This window comes from Nestor notabilis, unplaced genomic scaffold, assembly GCF_000696875.1.
Source record: "Nestor notabilis isolate BGI_N333 unplaced genomic scaffold, ASM69687v1 scaffold14051, whole genome shotgun sequence".
NCBI lineage: Eukaryota > Metazoa > Chordata > Aves > Psittaciformes > Psittacidae > Nestor > Nestor notabilis.
This window is the reverse complement of record NW_009915260.1, coordinates 3,692-25,749: the sequence shown is the minus strand read 5'-3', so window position 1 is coordinate 25,749 and position 22,058 is coordinate 3,692. Positions and strand designations below refer to the sequence as shown.

Genomic DNA, 22,058 nt, shown 5'->3' with positions numbered 1-22,058 from the left:
AATACTGTGTAGAGCTAAGACATTATGTTTTAAGTGGTCAAAGAAAATGCAACTGATCCTTACTTATACTCATTTGTATGGACAGGTAGTCTGCTCTCTCAGTTCTGTCACTCATGTGCTCTGCTTTCCATTTATGTAATTTGCACTTTTTGTCTAATTTCAAAACACAGATCTCTGTCTTGCCTTTTTAAATTCTAACACACAGCATGTGTCTAGCTCAACTGCAGATAGTCTAATTTGGTAGAGCTGATTTGGATGTCAGAGGCTGAGGTATGGTCATACAATAATGACCACACCAGAACCCCTACATGAGATGTGTAACGGTGGCTCTTTGCAGTTTTGGGAGTCATTGAAAGATTACATTCTGTACCTGAAACTCCCAGAAAAACATATTCCCCTGTCTGCCGGGAGCATGATTAATGCAGACAGATGCCACTTCTCAGGAGACACCTTCGTGTGAGTGTCACTTGTGGGTCAGCTTTAATGCCTTTAATTGGTTTATAGCTATAAAATGTGGGTTTGGGAAGGGAATCTCCTTATGGTATCACTATTGTGAAAGGCTGTAAAGACTGTTGTATAACCTGTCCCTCTTCATTGCACTTGCACAGGGTAACTATGGCATGTCACTTGTTTTGTTTCACTCCCTTCTGCTCACCCTCCTCAGTTAGGAAGACCTGCAGTATATAGTCATTGTTGTCTCTACTGAGCTACATTCTCTTTTTATAGAATATGAATTAAAAATACCCCATTTATTCCAGTAACTTAATGCCTTCTGTACAAAAGTCTTAAAGTCAGTGCACTTTTTTAGGCTTATGTATTAGTAAAAACTGAGAGCAATATGCCTTGTGCAACATTTTAAAGGTAGAAGGGAAAATACTGCTTACATCATTGGTTTGTCATTAGCGTATGTTACTTAGCATGTATAGGCCTTGACATAATAGAAATGAAAATAGGGGGTGATTCTATTTCAAGAATTTGTAATAATTCCTTCTCTTTAACACATGAATGTGTTCAGTATTGGCAAAAGAACACGTTGCTACCAAAACTGAAATAAGATCCTTGAAACAGAAAGGATGTTGCCATGGAAAAATGAAGTAACACTCAGTGCAGCTGCGAAGCATTAATGAATAGGATATTTTTTTAAAAGATCATTTGTGTTTGGTGTGGCTTGGAGGGTCCCAACCAGATGGTTTCCATGAATAGGATCTGACCCCCAGCTTGAGGACTTCTTACTGGCAGATTACTTAATTTTCTTTCCCTTGGATTGTCAGATCCTTACATTAATGCAAGATTTACTGCTGCAGATTTATATTCAGTTACATAAATCAGTCACATTTTACATTAAATTCACAATTTTAGACACACCGTTTAACAGTTATTTAAAAAGTGTAAAAAGATTTATATGATAGCTTTAATATATGCTATTGATGTAGTTTAATTTTAAGAATTTGGATTACACATATTTTAAAGCGCTCTCCGATTGGTGAAACGATCTGTAGCACACATTCTCACTTTTGTCCAGCATATAATTCCATCATTTTAGGTGCACTCTTCCATTTCTTCACTGGAACTTGTTATTAGACAGATCTCCAGATTCTGTCAGATAAATGTACGTGCATACCATTGAAGTTGATAGTTGTGTGTCAGCAGAATCTGCCTCTGAGAAGTTCAACAGGTGCAATTCAGTTTTGCACTTACTGGGCCCTTGTGCATCCAAGTTTGCTGTTTCTTATGTAATTATAATAATTGCATGACTTGCACTAAGATGTGGAATTTTGCCACATTCATTGTACTGGCCTTAGAAATCCTGCAGTAATGTTTTGCAGAATTCCTTTATTTGTATAAAAATTTAAATGAAACACAAGTAAGCAAACCATGTCTGTAAGCAGATCTGTAATATTACATATGGAGGGCCTGATGCACTCATGTAAACCCCACCACAAGTCATGGTTCAACTGCCATTAAGTTGTTTGAAAATGAATTGCAAGGTAGCTGCCTATTGAAACAGGAATTTCCATTAGGCATTTGAAGGAGTGAAACTGTTGTGATTCCACTTAAATATTCTTGATATGGCAAAGTAAAATACAACAAAAATGCTCTAATGAACTTTTCTTTGGTACAAAGCTGTACTGAACTGTAAAATCACATGTAGAAACTTTGCTTAGAGTATTGAGTTCTCTTCTCAAGAATACTCAGTAAGACATCTCCTGTAGATCCTGCTGCTGGTAATGTGATGAAGTATAGTATCTCTTCAAGCTGGTGGAATTTTTGGGTTATTATTTCCACATGGTTTGTGGAAGCATTTAATGTTAATTGTCATGGATATATATATGAAGAATGGATGATTTGTTATAAACTGTTTACTCAGCAAATGCACAGATAAAACAAAAGTTACACTGATCGTAAGTTCTCTTGTCATCTATTTATCATTATCCCACAATGGCTTGACCTGCAACCTATTACTAATAGACCAGAAAACGATCTAATGTGTCACTGTAAAAATCTTTGCAAATTGACACAATGACTAATTTACCTTTCCAAAAAAATAAATCCAAATCTATTACATCTGTAACAATACACCATTGCTTTTCATCCAGTATAAATAAAGTACACTCTGCAACCTTGGATCAATAAACTACTTATCAAAGATGTAATTAACTTCATTTTACAACTCAAACAGTTCTAAAACTAGAAACAAACACAGACTTCATATAACAATGTATTTATTTTTGCAAAATTCTACTTATATTTTTCTACAGTGAATTCTTGTCAGTTTGTCTAAGCAAAAGGGCACAAAAATGCTGAAATAAAGATGAATATCTGTGTTCTCTTCACTAGGCTGGCAAAGTACTTATGGTGCTGGGGAATTCCAGCTCTATTGCAAATCACTATTGTGGTCTTGGGGGACTATTAGCCTTCAGGGGAGGGTATGGAGTACAAACCTTGGTTATCAGCTTTAAGCTGTGATGTCTTCAATGATGTCAAATCAAAAGACGCTGTTGCGTAAGTTTACAGCAAACAAATGTTCTTTTGTCACAGCTACAAATAACATCTTGTGTCCAACATTTCGTACACTAGGTTTTTCCAAACAATATGAAGACATGAACTGAATCATAGCTTGTACTTGCTTAATAAACCATTCAAGTGTGCAGGCTGTTAGGGCTATTTGATATCCAGGTGCAGAATATTACATGTAAGAGCCAAGTAAGACTAACAGAGGCTGCACATTACACTGCCTCCGAGTTAACAAGTTGTGGTGAGTTCACTTCTTGGTTTGGGTTCACTTGGCCTTGCTAGAAGCTCACAAGGAGATGGCAGAATGGTCAGAAATGTTTCAGGGTAACAGCACCACTTGAAAATAAAGAACAAAAAAAGTGCAATTTCACATGAAGCTGTATGTACGACTTCTGATTTGCAATGAAAACAGGAGAAAAGCTATATAAATTTCATGAACTTTATTCGTTTCTCTCTTTGATAGAATCATAAAATGGTCTGGGTTGGAAAAGACCTTAAGATCATCTAGTTCCAACCCCCGTGCCATGGGCCAGGATTCCTCACACTAGAGCATGCCGCCCATGACTCTGTCCAGCCTGGCCTTGAACACTGCCAGAGATGGAGCATTTGCCACTTCTTTGGGCAACCTGTTCCAGTGCCTCACCACCCTCACAGTAAAAAACTTCCTTATATCTAATGTGAACTTCCCCTGTTTAAGTTTGAAGCCATTACCCCTTGTCCTACCACTAGAGTCCCTAATGAAGAGTCCTTCTCTAGCATCCTTGTAGGCCCCCTTCAGATACTGGAAGGCTGCTATGAGGTCACCACGCAGCCTTCTCTTCTCCAGGGTGAACAGCCCCATTTTCTCAGCCTTCATATGGGAGATGCTCCAGCCCCCTTATCATCTTTGTGGATGTATGCACCCATTCATTTGTTTTAAAGTCATTTTTTCACTACAGTTTATATTTTTCCTAGTTTACCTGATGGTCAGACTTTTTGTACATACTCATTACTGTTGACAATGTAAAGATGGAATTTTCCCTGAAATAAGTCTTAAAAGAAGTCTTTATAGAAAGTAACAGCATATAAAATGTTGGGTAGCCCTAGAGGCTTAGCTATTGCTAACAAAAGCTAATGAACTACAAAAAGAGAAGGCCTTTCTCAGCTTTATTGTGAGAACATATTCTGACTCAATTATGCTTCTTGTAAAAAGCTGTTGAAATGTGGGTAGGAGTATGTTCTGTTCATACGGTAATACCTTTCTGATCAAATTTACAGACCAAAATCCCACTTCTTCCCTCCCCTGCCGTAATCATACTTCATGAGAATATATTTTTTTCCAACATTTTATACCATCTTTCCTCTTAATTCAACTAAAAGCTAAGACTGTTTTCAATGAACTGTGATAGATGGGTAACTTGAGGTTTTGTACCAAGATGAATACTCCACACTGGGCAGAAAAAAATGGTGCTCTGTTTCTGAGGAATTGTTCTTGGTTTTGTTTTTTCAGCTTGAAGTGCAATCTTGTTGTGTATTCCTTCCGAATGATAGCCTGCCTTCCCCAAGTACGATTGTATCAGGTGACATTCCTGGGACTGTGCGAAGCTGGTACCATGGGCAGACCACTATGCCTGGCACACTTGTCGTCTGCTTGCCCCAGATAAAGATTATGAGTGCTGGACACAAACACATGGAACCATTGCAGGAAATCCCATTTGTTGTGCTAAGACCAATCCTGGAAGAAGGTAGTGTGATAAACTCAAATAAACTTATTCTTTAATTTCCAGGTTTTACTGTTATGCAAATTATCATCACTTTATTTTGAAAACTTCTGGTGCTATGCGGCTTTTTTAGTATTATGTTATGTATTATTGATGGCTAGAAATAATAATGACAAGGTTTGCTCCCCAGATATCAGAGCGAAACTCATCATCAAAGAGCTAGTTTTGTGACGTTTTGTATGTCTGTTGAAGCCAAAAGAATTCAAAAGTGCAATCTTTACCTGCACTGGGTTTTGTCATTCAAGTTACTGTGTAGCCACAATTGATTTGACATGACAGGAGGGGGCAGTGAGCTGTGAATTCCAACACAGAATTGAGGCAGGTAAGGAAAACTTTGTTTTATGGGTTTATGTTAATGGCATAATGCATGAGATCCTGCCTCATAACCAAATCTAAAAGTTCGTGGAAATGCCAGTTCTTGTGTTTTAACTCCAGTAGGCTGCTCAGCCCCATATAATAGCCACTGACTTGCTCCCCCCTTATCTGAATGGGGAAGAATCGGAAGGGTAAAAGTGAGAAAACTGATGGGTTGAGATAAAGACAGTTTAATAGGTAAAAAAAAAGCTGCATATGCAGGTAAAACAAAATAAGGAATTAATTCACTACTTCCCATCAGCAGGCAGGTGTTCAGGCATTTGTGGGAAAGCAGGGATCTACCACATGTAAGAGTTACTTGGGAAAGCAGATGCTGTAACTCCGAATGTCTTTCCCCTTCCTCCTTTCCCCAGCTTTTTTTGCTGAGCACGGTATCATATACTATGGAATGTCGCTTTGGTCAGTTGGGGTCAGCTGTCCCAGCTGTGTCCCCTCCCAGCTTCTTGTGCGCCCCCAGCCTACTTGCTAGTGGGGCACCGTGAAAGCAGAAAAAACCTTAACACTGTGCAAGCACTGTTCAGTAATAACTAAAACATCCCCATGTTATCAGCAGTGTTCATCACAAATCCAAAACATAGCACCATACCAGCCACTATGAAGAATATTAAGCCTATCCCAGCCAAACGCAATACATTGGTGTACAGTTAGCTCATTATTGTATTCTTGAACTATTATTATTTGGAAAGAATTGTTGCAGTTTTGTCACATTAGAGATGCTGCCAACTGAAAAGAAAAAATAAAAAAAAAAAAGAAAAAAGAGAGAAAGGTATATGTTTTTCCTAATAACTTTCAGTAGGAATGATCTAATTTGCTAATCAAAGTGACAGATAAAAGATAAATAAATGTAACCAAAGTATTTTGTTTGTTTTAAACTGGTGATGTAATTTAAACCATTTATGAAAAAAAGAAGTCAGTTGAATTTTGTTAAACCCAGATTTGAAGAAAAGATCCTAGTGGGAGAAAAGAATCCCCCTGGTTGGGATAAAGCCTATGGTAAGGAATTTATTTGCGTGTGGCTTTGTGTTCTGGGAATAATGCCAAACAGAAGTTCTCACAATCTTGATATTTTTGATTCTCTAATGGAGCTGTTGCCTTCTCCCATGCCAAAACTCCGTCTTCAACAGAGTATTCATTTTTTTTTTCAAAGCTTTTAAGCCACCTCCTTTGTTTGTTCCCATGTAGAGGTAAATATGTTTTATGGACTTTTATTGGGAGACTCACTTAATTTCCATTCTATCTTTGAACAAGTCTTCAGGAACATACCATCATTCTTAAGACATGTTACCATCTCTCTGAAATTATATTTATTCAACCTTGCTTTTCCTGGAAACTGTTTTTTGAATCAGTCCTTCTTTTATGGAGAAGATGTAAGTGAAAGGCTTGTTTACAAGGATGCATAGTTACTTTCAAGAAAGCTGTGTGCTCACACGTTTTTCTTATTGCATGAATAACTAAAAGCAGAGGAAGACGGAGCATAGTCATACTGTCATTTGGGGATATTGTAGCCTACTCACAGGGACTTACTGACCTCAAGATGTCAACATACTGTAAAAATAGCTTATAAACTATCCCACAATCAGGTCTTTCTATTTGCTTTCAGAGTCCTGATACATTTCTTTTCTGAGGTAATTGTAGTTGGTAGGAATACTTAAAAGAACATGAAAAAAAAAAGCATGAAATATGCTGTTGAACTTCTGTTGTTGAATGACTAATAACACTAAGTAAGTTCATAAAGGTATTAAATTACGTGAAGTATTGTCCTTATAATTCAAATACCTCAAATTACAGATCCATGAGGTAATATTCACTGAGAATATTAAAATAGAATTACAGAATTGTAGAGCCGCCCAGGTTGGAAGGGACCTTGGATGATCATCTGGTCCAAAGTTTCATGGCAAGGGAAGCCTAGATGAGATTGATTATCCAGCACCCTGTCCAGTTACTTCTTGAAAACCTCCACATCCCTGTGGAGTTTGTTCCAGTGAGTGATTGTTCTTACTGTAAAAAACTTCATTCTTGTATCAAGATGAAACCTCCTCTGGTGCAGCTTGTACCTGTTGCCCCTTTTCTACTTCATTTTGGGTTCTTGTGAAGAGGGGAACCTCTGTCCTATTTGTAGCTGCCCTTTGAGTGAATTATTTACTAAGAAGACATTAAATAGAAATTCAGTCCAAGCAGAACTGAAATATTTAGAGAATCATTTAAGGTGAGTTGTCACTTTCTGTGCACGCTTGTGTATGTCCAGTTTCAAACACTTGATAATCATCTCTGTATTCTCTAAGTTCCAACCTATAGTGATATGATGAAATGTAATTTACAGTTTGTCAAAATACGTTGTTATGAGCAGGACTTCTGGACTGCTAAGTTGTCTTCCAAAAGGTAAAAAGTTTTGTAATAGGAAAATAAATAGAAGACATGATACTGGTAACTTTTATGAATTCACCTTTGTGAAAGTCTGTGGTTACATCAGATACAATAAGATACAGATATTTAGGTAGAACACATACATTTAGAAACCAGTGTTCAAAATACCGTAAAATTGTTGTTGACGTTGCTACCTATCATATTTACATTTTATGTGGATGGCAGTAAACTGACAATCATGTAAATCACTGTACTCCAAACATTTAAATCTGAGAGGTGGCTTTTGTTTGTGAAATATGACAGATTATATAACCTCACAGATTTTTGTAGCATATGTTTGAACTCAGTAAGTTTTTGAAATAGAAAATTAGGGCTTCTAATACTAGTGTGTGAAGCAATTATAATGAAATATATTGGGCATAAACTACTACAATATAATGGATGCGTATAGATTTCAACCTGCAAAGTTGACTGTTTAAAGTAGAGCAGCAGTATACTGGCATTCTTAGAAGTTATTGTCTTGCATTGAATTTAAAAAAAAAAAAAGTAATTTCAAGATTTGGGAGCTGGAAAACAGGATTCTTTTTTTTTTTAGTTGTAGTTTTCACTTAAGCATCCAAAGTGTCCGACAAGATATTTGCTTTCCCATTTTTCATTATAGTACAGTTTACATTTTTTTTACTTTTGTTATGGTTCTGTCTCTGTGTATAGTTTACTGGTGTGTGTATTGTGTGCTGTTCACTCTTGTGTGTTTTGTGATAACTGAAGCATAGTGCATGGGATTGTGCTAACATAGTTTACAAAGTATTTGTGTGTGCTGTAGATACGTTTTTCATCATAGTAGCTGTTCCAGTTGTTAATCATAATTGTCTGGTTTTAATGTTATAAAGATTGTGAGGAAAAACATCGAAACCCACCTGTTAATGGGCGAAAAGGCAAGTTGATTATGATATTGTTAGTGAATTGTGAGTGCTTATTTGTTATGGTTAGTGACCTTATAAAATCAGTTGTCACATTTTAAGGACATCAGTATCTGAATAGCAATGAAGTTCTGCATAAACAAGTTGTTAATGTTATGATCAGCTGCTGGAGCTGTCTAGTAGCTGGGTTGAAGTTAGAAAAGCTTGTGGGTTTGTGCTTACATTTGAAGTCTGGAACTAAATCTTATCTGCTGTATGTGAGCTCTGGACTTGGGCAGAGCCCTTAGCTCTTTTGACTGGGTGCACCTAGGATTATGCAGCCATACAATTGCTTCCCTGTTGCATGACTGGCCGTGCAACAGTGACCTAACATGTAATGAATCCGATATTTTTTTTTAAAACGTTGTGTGTTTCATGATAATGTGGGCATATTGGAAATCCGTGTAAGATGCTGTAGTGTGGGTGTGGAAAGGGAAATGAAGACAGACTTGTGAAGATGCTTTTTGAAGATTGCAGAAGATACCTTTAGGAAGTCTGGGAATAGATCCCAGACTGTATGCATGATAAAGCTTTTGTGGTCTCTCTCCTACCATTACTGATTTGAAACAACACAATTTCTCTTTTTGCACAACTGTCAACATTGTACACACAACACTGTATGCATCTGCCATTTCTGCAGTCTTGTTTTTAAAATAAAGAAGTGAAATATAAAAGAGAGAGCAAATACGCAACTATTATTAGTAAAGTAGATTTATCAATATTGTATGTCATGCATTTGAAAAGGCTTATATGAGCATTACTCTAGCTAAGAAACAAAGTGCATCAAATAACTATTAGAGGAAGTGCTTACACATAGCAAAAATTTGTTATTATATATCGTAGAATCATAGAATGGTTAGGGTTGAGAGGGACTTTAAAGATTTACTCATTATTTATGTATTTGAAAAATAACTCAAACACTCTGTAGGAAGGGAGTCTTATTAAACTGTTGCAAATAGCAGATAAATGATGAACGCCAGTTCTTTGCAAGTTGTCTGATGATTGGGTCAGTCAACTGCCAAAGATCTGAAAATGGTATTTATAAATTTAAGAAGTTACCAAAGCATTTGAAATATCTTAATGAAGACTTTTTTTTTTAATCAGTAGTGATGTTTGAGAAATTTAAAAATAATGATCTATTAGAGTGTAGATCAGGAATTAACGATGATCTTGAACTATACTAGAGGCCTTTCATGTGTGTCTTTTATAATCTTGCCCGTAAGAGATGTGGAGCGAACTGTAGTTCCACTGAAGGCAATGTCAGGTTTACTTATATTTCAGATTAAAGAATCTCAGCAGTTAGGTGACAAACAGTAGTATACATGGATGGGAAGGTTAGATATAGAGAAAATGTCTGCCAAGTGTGGCAGTGACTTTTCGTTCCTTCTAGAAAATATTTTTTTAAATAAATCATATAAACAATGTTGCTTTTGATGTTTAGATACTTGGAATTACTTGTTTAAATAGTTTCATAAAACCAATCTGCGAATGAATGCAGGTACAGGGTGTTAGGGTTTTTTTAAATGAATAAAGGAAACACAGGTTCAACCACAAAGTAAGAATTCATCAGGTGGACAGTTGCAGTATAATTTTAGAATGGTCACATAGCGTGTATGGAACTGAAGAAGAGGTAATTGATGACATTAGGGGGAATTTTATAGTTCTAAATTTGCCGTATCTTTACTACAGCAATTGTTCAGTGTACTGTGGTTTCTGTACATTGATAAAACTTTTTTGGTGTTTTCCTTTTAAGGTAGATAATGAATGTAGCACAGTAGAGTTAACATTCAGTGTTTTCCTTGGAGAATCTTTCTTTCTAATCCATGAAATAGAAACAATGTAAATTTACTGTGGCGGTCACAGAAAAAACAGAACCCAACAAAGTTCATGTGTGCTAATTAGAAACATGTCATTAGAGTTGACTTCACATTTGAATTTTTTCCATCTATTACAATTAGTATTTTGTATTTCTTGGCTGACTGAACTTGGAAAAAATACAGCTTGCTAGCTACTTTAAAATTTCTGATCTGAACCCTTTCCAAAATATTTTCAAGTTAATTTGGTTGAGCTAAATTTTCAGTATGTAATAGCTTCAAAATAAACTACCGAAGTTTTTATTTTTTTCCTAGAATGAGACACACAGCTCTCCCGATAAATGCTCTTGACCATGTATGTTTATTGCAGTGTCACCTGTGGAAGAAACAATAAAACTCTTACTAAAATAACATGGTAAAAAGTTTGGATCCAGCTTTATTTTAATCTCAAAACCTTTCTAAAGTTTCTTTTAAATAATCACCATTAACAATTTGTGCTATTTCTTAGTGTTGTGATTTCTCAGCAGGACAGTGTTGACTGTAGGCCACACCAGGCAGCAAACAACTCTCCATATACATTTTAAATATGCTGGTTAGAATTCTTTATTGCCCCATGAGACTCCAGATACCCATCCCATTGTATTTGTCTATCATCTTCTGTTCTGATTCTCGAGACTGGCTCTCATGCTTTGGGCTATTAAATTAATTTGGACTCTTCCTACCCATGACTCCAGGCCCAAATCTTGAAAAATAAAATCCCATACTAAATAATCTTCTGAATTTTGATTTAGGAAGGAGAACTTTTCTCCTTCTCTTCCTCCAAATGATCGTACTCTGTACTTTCGTCAAAGGTGAAGACTGTTTCATCCCAGGCTGATGTTTGTGGATCACTCCAGCCTACTGTGTGTGGATCTGGGGCTGCATTCAGCCACTTTGATGTTACTTTGAATTGGGGCAGGAAGTTTGTCTTGGTGGATTGGAAATTCACATGCTCGGCAGAGGCTTTCTGCCATTTTAAGTGAAGACCAAAAAGGCCCAACTTCCTCAGTAGAAAATCTGATAAATGGAATTATTAAAATTTTCTTTAGAGGAAAACCCCCCAAACAAAAAACCCCAACAAACAACAAAACCAGAAACAAAACAAGCCCAAAACCTGAAATAATTGTTATGCAAAAAAAGTTTCATGTAAAATGAGAATTTCCCACATATCTTTCACTATCTCATTTTCCTTGCTTCTGCTGAGCATTCTTTGAGTTTTAGTTCAGTGTCTCTTGCAGAGCCTCTCTGTGACTCATTTATCATATGTGGGATTTTATTGGTTTTATGTGGCAATGTTTTGGTAGTGGGGAGGACTGCAAGTGGAGAAGATATCCACCTGCATTTTAGTCATATTTTTCTCTCCCCTATCCAGTTGAGGAGGGGAGTGATCGAGCAGCTTTAGTGGGTACCTGGCATCCAATTTCCATAGTCTCTGTTCTCAGCCCCTTTCAGCTCTAGTTGGCACAGCTGTGGAAGGTTTTCTCTCACTAAAAAGAATTCCTGATGGTGTTTTAAAGACTTGCCCAAATACTTCTCTCTTTGACCCTGCTTTGGAAACTTCTCCTTTTCTTTCCCATCTCTTGACAGTCTAAGGAAAACTGTTTGTACCAAAGTTTCAGCCTTTTTGTAATTCAGCTGGACACTGCCAATTCTCTCACACATTATTCTTGATAATGATTCATGGTGGGCTGCCAGGCACTTCTCTGGGTAGGGTCCCTCCTATGCATAAGAAAGGAAATGCACATGTATGTCTATAGTAATCTGTTTTTACAAAATCCATTGCCATTCTGTTTCTAGGAAGTTAAGCGGAAGCAGTGGAAAGAGCTGTACTGTGATCAAGGTCTCATTTACCTGAGCAGTGCAATGGGATAGGCTTTACCCTGTGGCACTACTCTGCTGAGATGCAAGCTGTGAATTTGTGGAAGAAAAATGATTCTCATTTTTAGTAATAAAACCTGTAAACACGTATGAGTGTGTAATGGAAGGAACTGCCATCCATATACTGAAATCAGTGGGGAGTGGTTTCTGGATATTCCTTAGTTTGAGGAAAATGGCATAATGCAAAAAGACTTCTTTAAAGACTATGATGTACATGTTTGTTAACAGTTTTGGGGTTAAAATTACCAATGGATTTCAATTTTTAGAAAGTTGTAAGAAATTTATTGCTATTGCTTAGATTTCGAGGTATAGAATGTAATTGATGAAATTACATTTATGAGAGATTGAGATAAATTTAATGATTGTTGATTTTTCTGACTTCTAAGGGGGTTTAAGATAATTGCTTTAATGAATTTCGAGAAAATGGTAGCATACTTTTTTATTATGCAATTATTTAACTGTTTCCCCTTCTTTTTAATCATTAGGTGATGCTTTTCCATGGACTATTAGTCTACATCATTTCAGTATATATACTCTTCTTGGGCAACAGATGACACTTAATTTAGTGGAACCAATGGGCTGTACTTCTACTTTAGCTGTCACTTCACAGAAACTGGTTGCTTCAGGGCCAGAATCCAGACACTCGTTTGTTGTCTGCCTCCATGTCGACCTTGAGTCCCTTGAAATAAAATGCTCCAACCCACAGGTTTGTACATTTAATCGATTTATGAAAGGAAATTAAAAATAACTTGATTTAAGTACAATTGTTCTGCATTTTGTGGAAGAAGTTCTCTTCTATCTTATTTTTTTTTAAATCCATCAAGATCAAGGTGCTTAGATTAAGATTTGCTTTGAAGCTCTCTCAAGTTTTGTAATTTAAACTCTTCTCAAAATGTAATAGCTATAGTATAAATGCATCTTCTGGCTGATGGAGTGAAATGAATTGCAGATGTACCATTAAATGCTATTCTGCTGTCACTGTGGATTCATACATTGAAGTGGTTTAATGTAATTTTTTACCACATTTTCATAGAACTAACATTTCTTTGAGCATAAAATGTTTCTTAGACAGACAATGGTATCCTATAGTAACAGGGGAAAAAAAGAAAAGACGAACGTGTGTAAACAAAAGTTACAGCCTCAATTATGTTTATTAAAAGGCAAAGATGTTGCTAGATTTTCAGAAAGTGCACCCTGTATTTTACTGACTTGGATCAAGTTTTCTGTAGTTCCAAATAGAGTAGGATTTCTATGCAAAATTTTGAGTAATCTTCTTTACTGCAACTCAAAACACATTCCTGACAGTTGCAATGTTTCCAGCAGTGCTGAAGAGAACACTCTTCCTCTTGAGAATTGCAAATCTTTTGAGGTCTGAGTAGGGCTTTGCATTCATATGCTGTCTGCTGTGAAGTTTTAGCCACATGTAAGATCTTTCAAAGGATCTTATGGACAAAATGGACTGTTCATTGCTTCACTTAATGAAAAGGAAAAAACACAAACTATTATAATTTTGATCTGATAGACAGCACATCACATTTGTAAAGATTTATGGACCTATCGTCTAAGTCTGGGAATACTAAAGCTAAGGTGGCTGGTGGAATTTTAATGTTATCCTTTGTGTGTACTCATTACAGTATGTTTCTCAGTTGCATGCAGTTTTTCCCTTGCCTCTTTCTGTATTCTATGAATGAAACAAGTGATTTAAACTACGTATTTATTTTATCCTTAATGCGTGGTCTCCCTCCCCGTTCACTGCCTTCCATCCAAGTTTGTTTTATGGCATTGTCTTCTGTACCCAGTGAGCTCAAACTCACTAGACTGAGTGGTAGGGTGAGATTGCTCACTGAACATATGAAATTAAGATTGAGCAGCCTCAACAAGGTCTACTCAGACTAGTAAAGCTGTATGAGAGATGTGTTTGCACACATAAAGGGTTGTTACTGTGTTATAAATGTATAAATAGGATAGGACAAAATTATGATTTTGCTGACAATTTAAAGATATACATTTATGTTTAAAGTACATTTATTTTGTAACTTTGTGGTATTTTCATTACATGTAATGAATAATTTCACAGCGTTTGGAAACCTGCCTTATTCTGTATTAATTTTTACAGAGCTATCAAGATCAATCTTGATACCACAGCTGTTTAGAGAATTGGTAAACATTTCGTAGAAAAAGTTTGCTATGTTTGATCAGTACACTCTCAGTGAAATTCCAGCAAATTATCTGATCAACTCTGCTTTTTTTTGTCTCCAAAAGTATTACTTACGGCTAATATACATAATACATTAATAGTATTAACTTATAAGTGGAAGCCTTATCTAAATTTCAGGTTAATTAAAAAATTAACCTCATATTTAAAAGAAAAATGGAGCAAGTAAAATACATTTTCAAGCTTCAAAGTGTGATAAAACAATTTGTTTTGCAAACTCTGCAAAAATATTTGCACTGAAATTTTGAAATTGTAAGCTCCATGTAAATCATATTACAAGTATAGTGAAGCGTTACTGTGAAGTTGTATGGTAGAGTATCAGACCACATATTGTTGTCTTAAAGGATATTCTTTCCTCTGTACACTGTGATATTATTAATTTACTGAAGTATTACAGTGACCAAAAGGGTAAGGACAAATTGTTGGCATTTAGTGAAGGTTCTTGAACTGTCGTTTTTCCCTTACGACATTTGCCTTACTGGTTCTTTCTGCTTTACTCACGCAAGAGGGAAAAAAACCAACCCCACATCAGTCTTCTTTAACCAGATGTTCAAGAACAGAATATGGAAAATACAATTACATAAACAGCATTTGATAGTTATAAATTCACAGTATAGTACGTAATTTGATTCTTTAGAATGATGGACTGTATTTTGTCTGTAGATGACAGCCTTAAAGTAGGTGATACCTAGTGAATTTGTTGAATGGCAACAAAGGTGAAGTGGTTTACTATATGACTGTTACGATTTAATAGGAAACCATGTTCTGATGATTGTTAATCTTTCAAGTCAAGAGATACTTCCAGTGTGCAAAATTGTCTTGTGTTGTAGTTTTCGATTTTGTAGTAATGTGTTATTTTTTAAGTATAAAATGCTGTAACATATTGAACTTCACAGATTTTTGCCAAGTAGTCAGTGGGGTCTTACTGAGTTATGTGTGATTTTGCTAGGGAGGGAGTGGAAGCAGTCTGAGAGGGAAACTTTTCTTAGCAAGTACTGGCAGAGTTATTCCTATTTTTGTCATACCATTTTTCTTCTCTTGAATAGAGTGTACTAAAAATAATTATATATTAACTGTTATGCTTAGAAATACTTACAAAGGCAAGAGGCCTTACACTTGCATTAGCTCTTCTAATAAAATCAGAAATGGATTTTCAAAATATTGAGACTAATCACTTGAAAAACTGCAGCCAACAGGAGAAGGAGAAATCCTTCCATTTTTACTTTTAATGAGTAACAACTCAACAATGGAATAAAATTAAGTGTATTAAAAATAATCCAATATATAACTTTAGCTTGTTATCTGAAGTTTTAAAATTTTATTAGCATGCAGACTTAAGCCTTCTTTTTTGTTTTCATGAGGTTTTGGTGTGACGATTTTTGATATTTTCTACTTTTTAACATATCTCCATGAAAATTATCGAAGTGTGCCCTTTTTTTCTTGGTGAATTTGTTTTGCCTCTGGTTTCAGAGCAGGGTAGAGTATTAGTGTCATGCTACTTGGTGTCTGGTTGCTGGCGATATTTAGAGAGATGGCTACTGCTGTCTGAAATAGCCACTGCTTCGGAGCGGCTGCAAAGATTCTAACCTGAGCAATTTTAAAAGATAACATAAGTAATTACTTGTTTTAATTATTTTGACTGTTGCAACCTCACTAAGAATTTAGACTCTTGAGTGTTGGATTAGCTGATGACAAACCTCTTTACCTTGCGTATAAGTATGTATATAAACACACAAGCTCCTTCTTTAGTGTTATTTTGTGCCTTTGAGAACAGTAGCATAATTAAATTTCTGGAAGCCCTGCTTCATGAAAACAAGTATAGCTTAAATTATCCTTTGGTTTCTTGACCAAAAAATATTTGGGGGGAGGAGGAGAAAGGGGTTGCTAGCATGTATGATTTGGGTGCGTGCCTGTATCCTGTTAATTTTCTAGAGACTTTTTTGCCAGCAAAGTGTCAACGCCAGTTAATGTTATGTTAATCAATCAATCAGATGGACATTATTAGTTGATCTTCTGGTGTTACATGGAAAAGACTTGGGAAAACTTAGAATTTTGTAATTAGTAATTTAAGGTTACCAGCGCATATCAGAGTGCTGCAGTCACAAAATATTTTAAAGGATAACTAAAAGAACTTTTTGCCATAGCCAGTTCTTGTTTCTCTGTAGATTGCTCTGAGTATGAAGACAAAAAATGTACTAAGAAGTTTATCTCTTTTAAGGAAAAATTATGTCAAGAGAGTAACTGACCTGGTCATTGTAAGCCTTGAAACTTCAAAAGAAAATCCAAGATGAATTAAGAAGGTTTTTATAAAATTCCAGCACTGTACCTCTGAAAAAAGAACTGTAGCATGTATTTTGAGACTTCATCACACATTCTCACGCACAAAATCAAGTACTGTTTTGTATCAAATGTAGATTGACAACAGTGTTTTTCTGCATCTGTTCTGCCCACATAAGAAGCTAGCTTCATAGAGTAGATGTGTCCTGAGGCTTAAAGTTCTTATAAATATGAGAATTTCCATTTTTTATAATGGCAAGTTGGGTATGGTATCCAGCTGTGGATCTGCTTATATATTGTTTGCAGTTTTCTCTGAGCTTGTTTTATACAGTATATTGCAGTGTGTTGTCATACAAATTCCGTGATTAATGCTTATTTACAAAAACTTGTGTAAATGTCTTAGATCCAAGTCAAACAATGTGCAAGTTAAACAGTGTGTTTCTGAATATTGGAATGACATATGCCAGGAGACAATTGAGTTTGATAGTGGATATTTTTCCAAAAATGGAAGAGTTTCATATGCTGCATGCGATCATTATTTTAATACTATTTAAATGAATAATTCTTGTATTGTAAATATGTCATAAAGTTTTAATATTTTCCTTTTTCTTGAGGCAATATCTATACATACGAAATATATGATAAATTATTTTCTTTAATTGTTAAAATTTATATTTGTGAATTTTTACAAGACCATGTTATTGGTTATGGATTTGAGCTACATACCGTATGTTTAGAGAAAGCACAAATTATTTTTATCAAAATCACTATACTGTAACTGATGTTAATTATTTTAATTGCAATGTAGTTGCTTATTAGAACGGCAGCCTCTGAGAGACTGGTTGGACTTGATGATCTTAAAGGCCTTTTCCAACCTAGTTGATGCTATGCTATGCTATAAATGGTGAGAAGTTCATATTTGCTACATTCTAAATCTCAGTGGAGGACTTTGATTTTTCTTCATCTCTTTAAGGAAAGCTTCATCTTAAAAAAGGTTGGTTTTTTTCTTTTAGGTGCATCTTCTGTATGAACTGGCTGAGATCACAACTAAAGTTTGGAAAAAAATTCAGAAAAAAGGAATTCTCTATCAATCATCTGTGTATACGGAAACTGTGACAGGACCTGTTCCTCCTAGCTCTCCAGTTAAAAGCAGTGTTGGTACCGCTCCACCAGACACCAGCACATACAGCCCATCAGCTGATATTGGGACCACTACAGAGGTAGGCTTTTGTAAAAAAAAATAATGTCATGGGAGTTCTGACTTACAAGGTGTGGTGGTGCATGGTCCAGCAGGGATCAGAGGGAGCAGTACTGTCCCTATGGAAAGTAGCTTTGGCCTGATAAATTAATGAAGAAAACTTCATCTCAGTTTAGTGGAACAAGAGGAAGGAAAGGGAAAAGAAAAATCCAAACCAACCAACCAACCAAAACCGAAACAAAAAAAAAAAAAGTTGCTGTATTGCTCCTATGTTTATTATTTGTCTGGATTGTTTCTGTTTGGAGGGAAAGAATATTAACTTTTGTCATTAAATGATAGTTATTGTGTTCGGGTGAAGAAGCATAAGGCATTTTTCAAGTCCAGAATTATTACAATAGTAACTAGTGTTTTGGAAGTACTTGTGATACCTGTGCTGCTTGTGAGTCTTTCCAAGTAGCTTCAGCAGTCAGCCTGTCATGTGGAAGGCAGTCACGAGGATGCCTGAGTCAGTGGAGAGCTGCAGTGCATAGACTGCTGACACCCAGGAGAGGTACAGGGGCAGTGAAGGCTCCAAGGCTGGCACTGTGAGTCACCCAGCTGTATGTTCCCCCCAGGTCCATCCAGTCATTGTTACCTTCCATCTATCAACTACTTCTGGAACTCAGTTCATTCCCCTTTTCCAGCTGTCTGTGACGCATGGGAAGGTGTTCTGCATCTCTGCCAATACCAAGGAAAGAAGGCTAATTCTTTTATCAGCATCAGTAGAGTGGTAGACTTTATCCCTGACTGTCATTAGCTGTGAGTCACCAGATAGCTGATACATAGTGGGATGGGTGGGTCATAGGAGGCTGTGCAACTGAATAGGCCTAGTATTTGTGATTTACTTAGTACCTCTGTCAGGCTTACTAGTTAGAATAATGAGTCAGCCTTGTTTGTGCTCCAGAAGAGAGGCAAAAACGCATGAGATGAAGTGCAGGTGTATCAGTGGTGTGTCATACATATGCAATGCTTCATTCTTAGCATAAAGCTATTAGAATGCAGAGAGACTGCTCTGAGACTGGGTTTCATTCTTAGGATATGCATAATTTTGGGGGTACCTCATAGAACAGTTTTGGAAGACAGGCAAATGCACAGCAGTTTGAACACTGAATGCAATTACATATTCAACAACATTTGGCCAGGATTGCTTTCACCCTCTGTACGGTTTATATTAATTCCTGGGTTTGGAGAAAATTAAATGGTGATTGCTAATGCTTGCTTTTTATATGCATCACACACACACACACAGAGGGGTAAGTGTCACTAGAAGGTGTTTGAGCTTGAGTTTCAGTTCTTAAATTGTTTCACTAAAATGTTTCTAGATTATGTGAATGACATTGGGTTTGGTGTGTTTCTATGTGTGCGTGATATTAATACTGAAAAAATCTACCATGGATACAGAACTGAAGGTAAGCAATAATAGTTAGAAAACAGTATGGTCACAAAAATAGTGGTTTTCCACCTACTCACGTCAAATCCCTTTCTCGTTAATTCAGAAAGCACCAGTTTTATGAACAACAATTTGGTTTTGACCCTGTATATAGACAGCACTATTTGGAGTACATGCTGTACTTGGAGCATTATTTGAAACTGATTCGGTGATTGTTTTAATCCATATGTTACCAAGATTATTTTGGTAATATGGGTCAAAGTTAAGTGTTCATATCCTACCCCTTTGCAAAAATCATTTATTTAATTTTCTTCCTATTCTCAACAAATGTTATGCACTAGCTGTCTAACATTTCTTCTGCTCTAAATGAAGTTTGGTGAATTACCCATCAAAGGGCAATGTTAGAATTTGTGTTCAGTCTTCTCCTCTCTAAAACTAACACCATAATTCCAATTTTTTTCAAATAGAAAGTTGTATTAAGACACATGGCATTAATATTGGAATTTTTTTTCACAGTAGGAGACTTAGACTTGACATAGAATTTCACAACTGAGATTTGAAAACGGGTCTGAAAGAAATGTATCATTGTGCTTAGACAGGATAAATAAATTTAAAAATTGACCATGGTCTGAGGATATTATTAAAGACTTGGAAGAAGAAGGAAAGGTACGAGCAGGAGAAAATGTTTGCATGAAGCCATAGTTCATATGACTGAAAGACTGAGGAATAGATCTCCTATCCATCATCTCCATTCAGAGCTCTCAGCCTAAAATGCTCTGTCTGTAGTTAAGAAGGCAGTCCAGAAGGAAGAGCCAGCACAAGGGATATATAAGTGCACAGGCAGAAAAGCATAATGAGGCAGGTGTCATTTGTTTAATGGAGACAGTGAGGTAGGAGAATGTATACATGGACAGATATTTGAGATTGTGAGAAGTACTTAGTCAGAAATTGAAAATAAGTATTAAAAGGGTAATTTTTATATTGTCAGGAAAAGATTCACAGGGTTGTTCAAGAAGGAGGCTAATATTTTTGGCTTGGCAGCTGAGGAAAATTTTATTCCATTTTTGGTTAACTGGGTGGTAGTATTAGGTGTATTGAGGTGATTAAAATAAAAACAGTATGTAGGGTGTACAAGGGCTTTAATTAACAGTATAAAAAGTAAAAGAGAAATGAGAAGGTTTTGAATTACCGTGACTGAAAAAAAACCCCACACTTGGAGAGATTCTTTGTCATGGGAAGTCACGCCAGAGTTTAGATTCCTGTAAGACTACTAGCTAAAAATTGCTGTGTTTGAGTTTGTGGGTACTATCATATTTATGAGTTTGTGAGTCAATGTTTACAGTTTAAGACCACCTTTGATGTTGGTCTTGTGATTTCTTGAAAAAACTTACTGGTACTGTATGGTGAAAAAGAAGGGATAAACAGTGGAGGATTCCTCTAAATGATTTGATTATTATGGGATGTAACATCCAAGGTTGTCTTGACCTAGTGCTTTCTTATTATTAAAGACAGGTTTAAAACAAAACAAATTAAAAAAAAAATAATAATCACCCCTTCACTCTTAGGACTAATTTCATGTCAAGGTACCAGTTTGAATGAGGGGAATCACCTATTGAACAACCAAGTTAATATGTGGTGGTGCATGGAAGCAGAGGATGACTGTAAAAAGGCATGCTTTCAGTGAACACTAGAGGGGAAAGAAGGCGAGGGCAGCTGAGAATAATGGAGCAGCATTCTACCATTTTCCTGGCTCTGATTTATCCCTGTCTGTGGTTTTGCTGCTAGTTGGAACTAGACCACTCCTTTCTCTTCCCACAGACTCTGAATTCCATCAAGGGAGCAATAAAAGCAGATGAGGCAGTTATAGTGCAGGCACTTACTGGCCAGGAGACCTAACACCAACAAAACCTTGGTTGATTGCCGTCTTGATACTGGCAAGTCTGAAAACAACTTGCAAATACTCAGTGAAATAGAAAAATACTTTTATTTTACTCTATTTATATACTGTGTACTTTATATCTTCACATTTTCTAAAATGTTAGTATTGATTACTTACATATATTCTGATTTTTAGAAATTTTAAGGTATCTAATATTGGTGTAATGTTTCTTGCGAAGAATTCAGTGGGAGTAAATCTAGGTCCATGTTGTTTGATTTGGAAAATATCATCCTGTATTTTTAAACTAAAACTTGTTTTCAGACTATTGTAACAGTATTTTTTTAAATTAAAGAAATAGCGGAGGTAATGTATAAAAATCGAGTGCATCGGCCACAATCAGCCTTGCAGCTATATATTTTATAGTCATTACTGCTGAGCAGCAATGAAGTATATAATTAAACAATAATACTTATTTGTGCAGTTTTAAGGAGATTTTTCAGAAGTTTATCTGAGGCTGTATTTTGTTTATATGTTCCTATATTTTTAAATCTTTTAATCTTGAAGTCTGTCGAACAACAGTACTTTGCTGTGATAGGTGTACTTTTTTCTAAGTTTAGAGACTTTTACAGTTAATATGTTATTTTGTCTGGTGAGAGACAAATGATTATTTTTTGAAGCTTCTTTCAGCTGCAGCAGACTTGCTATAAATGAATCGGAAGAAAACAAACTCTCACAACTGTTTATATTAAACAGTTAAAAAAGTAATTTGTTTACACGATCTATAGATGATTTATATTTTAAGCTCTGTGTAATTCTTTTCATGCTGACAAGTTGATAGTGAGCACCACAGTCCTGT

General features: G+C 35.9%; 1 protein-coding gene across 1 annotated transcript in view; it reads left to right on the top strand.

Moving 5' to 3' along the window:
• Nucleotides 1–17,916, top strand: part of LOC104413136 (vacuolar protein sorting-associated protein 13B-like) — a gene marked incomplete at both ends in the record, with an annotated part of 32,818 nt that extends 14,902 nt beyond the window's left edge. The window contains 3 exons of the mRNA XM_010024055.1: nucleotides 4,505–4,739; nucleotides 12,690–12,910; nucleotides 17,710–17,916. Coding sequence (XP_010022357.1) covers nucleotides 4,505–4,739; nucleotides 12,690–12,910; nucleotides 17,710–17,916 — 663 coding nt within the window. The remainder of the gene's footprint in view (nucleotides 1–4,504; nucleotides 4,740–12,689; nucleotides 12,911–17,709) is intronic.
• Between the last annotated feature and the right edge of the window lie 4,142 nt (nucleotides 17,917–22,058).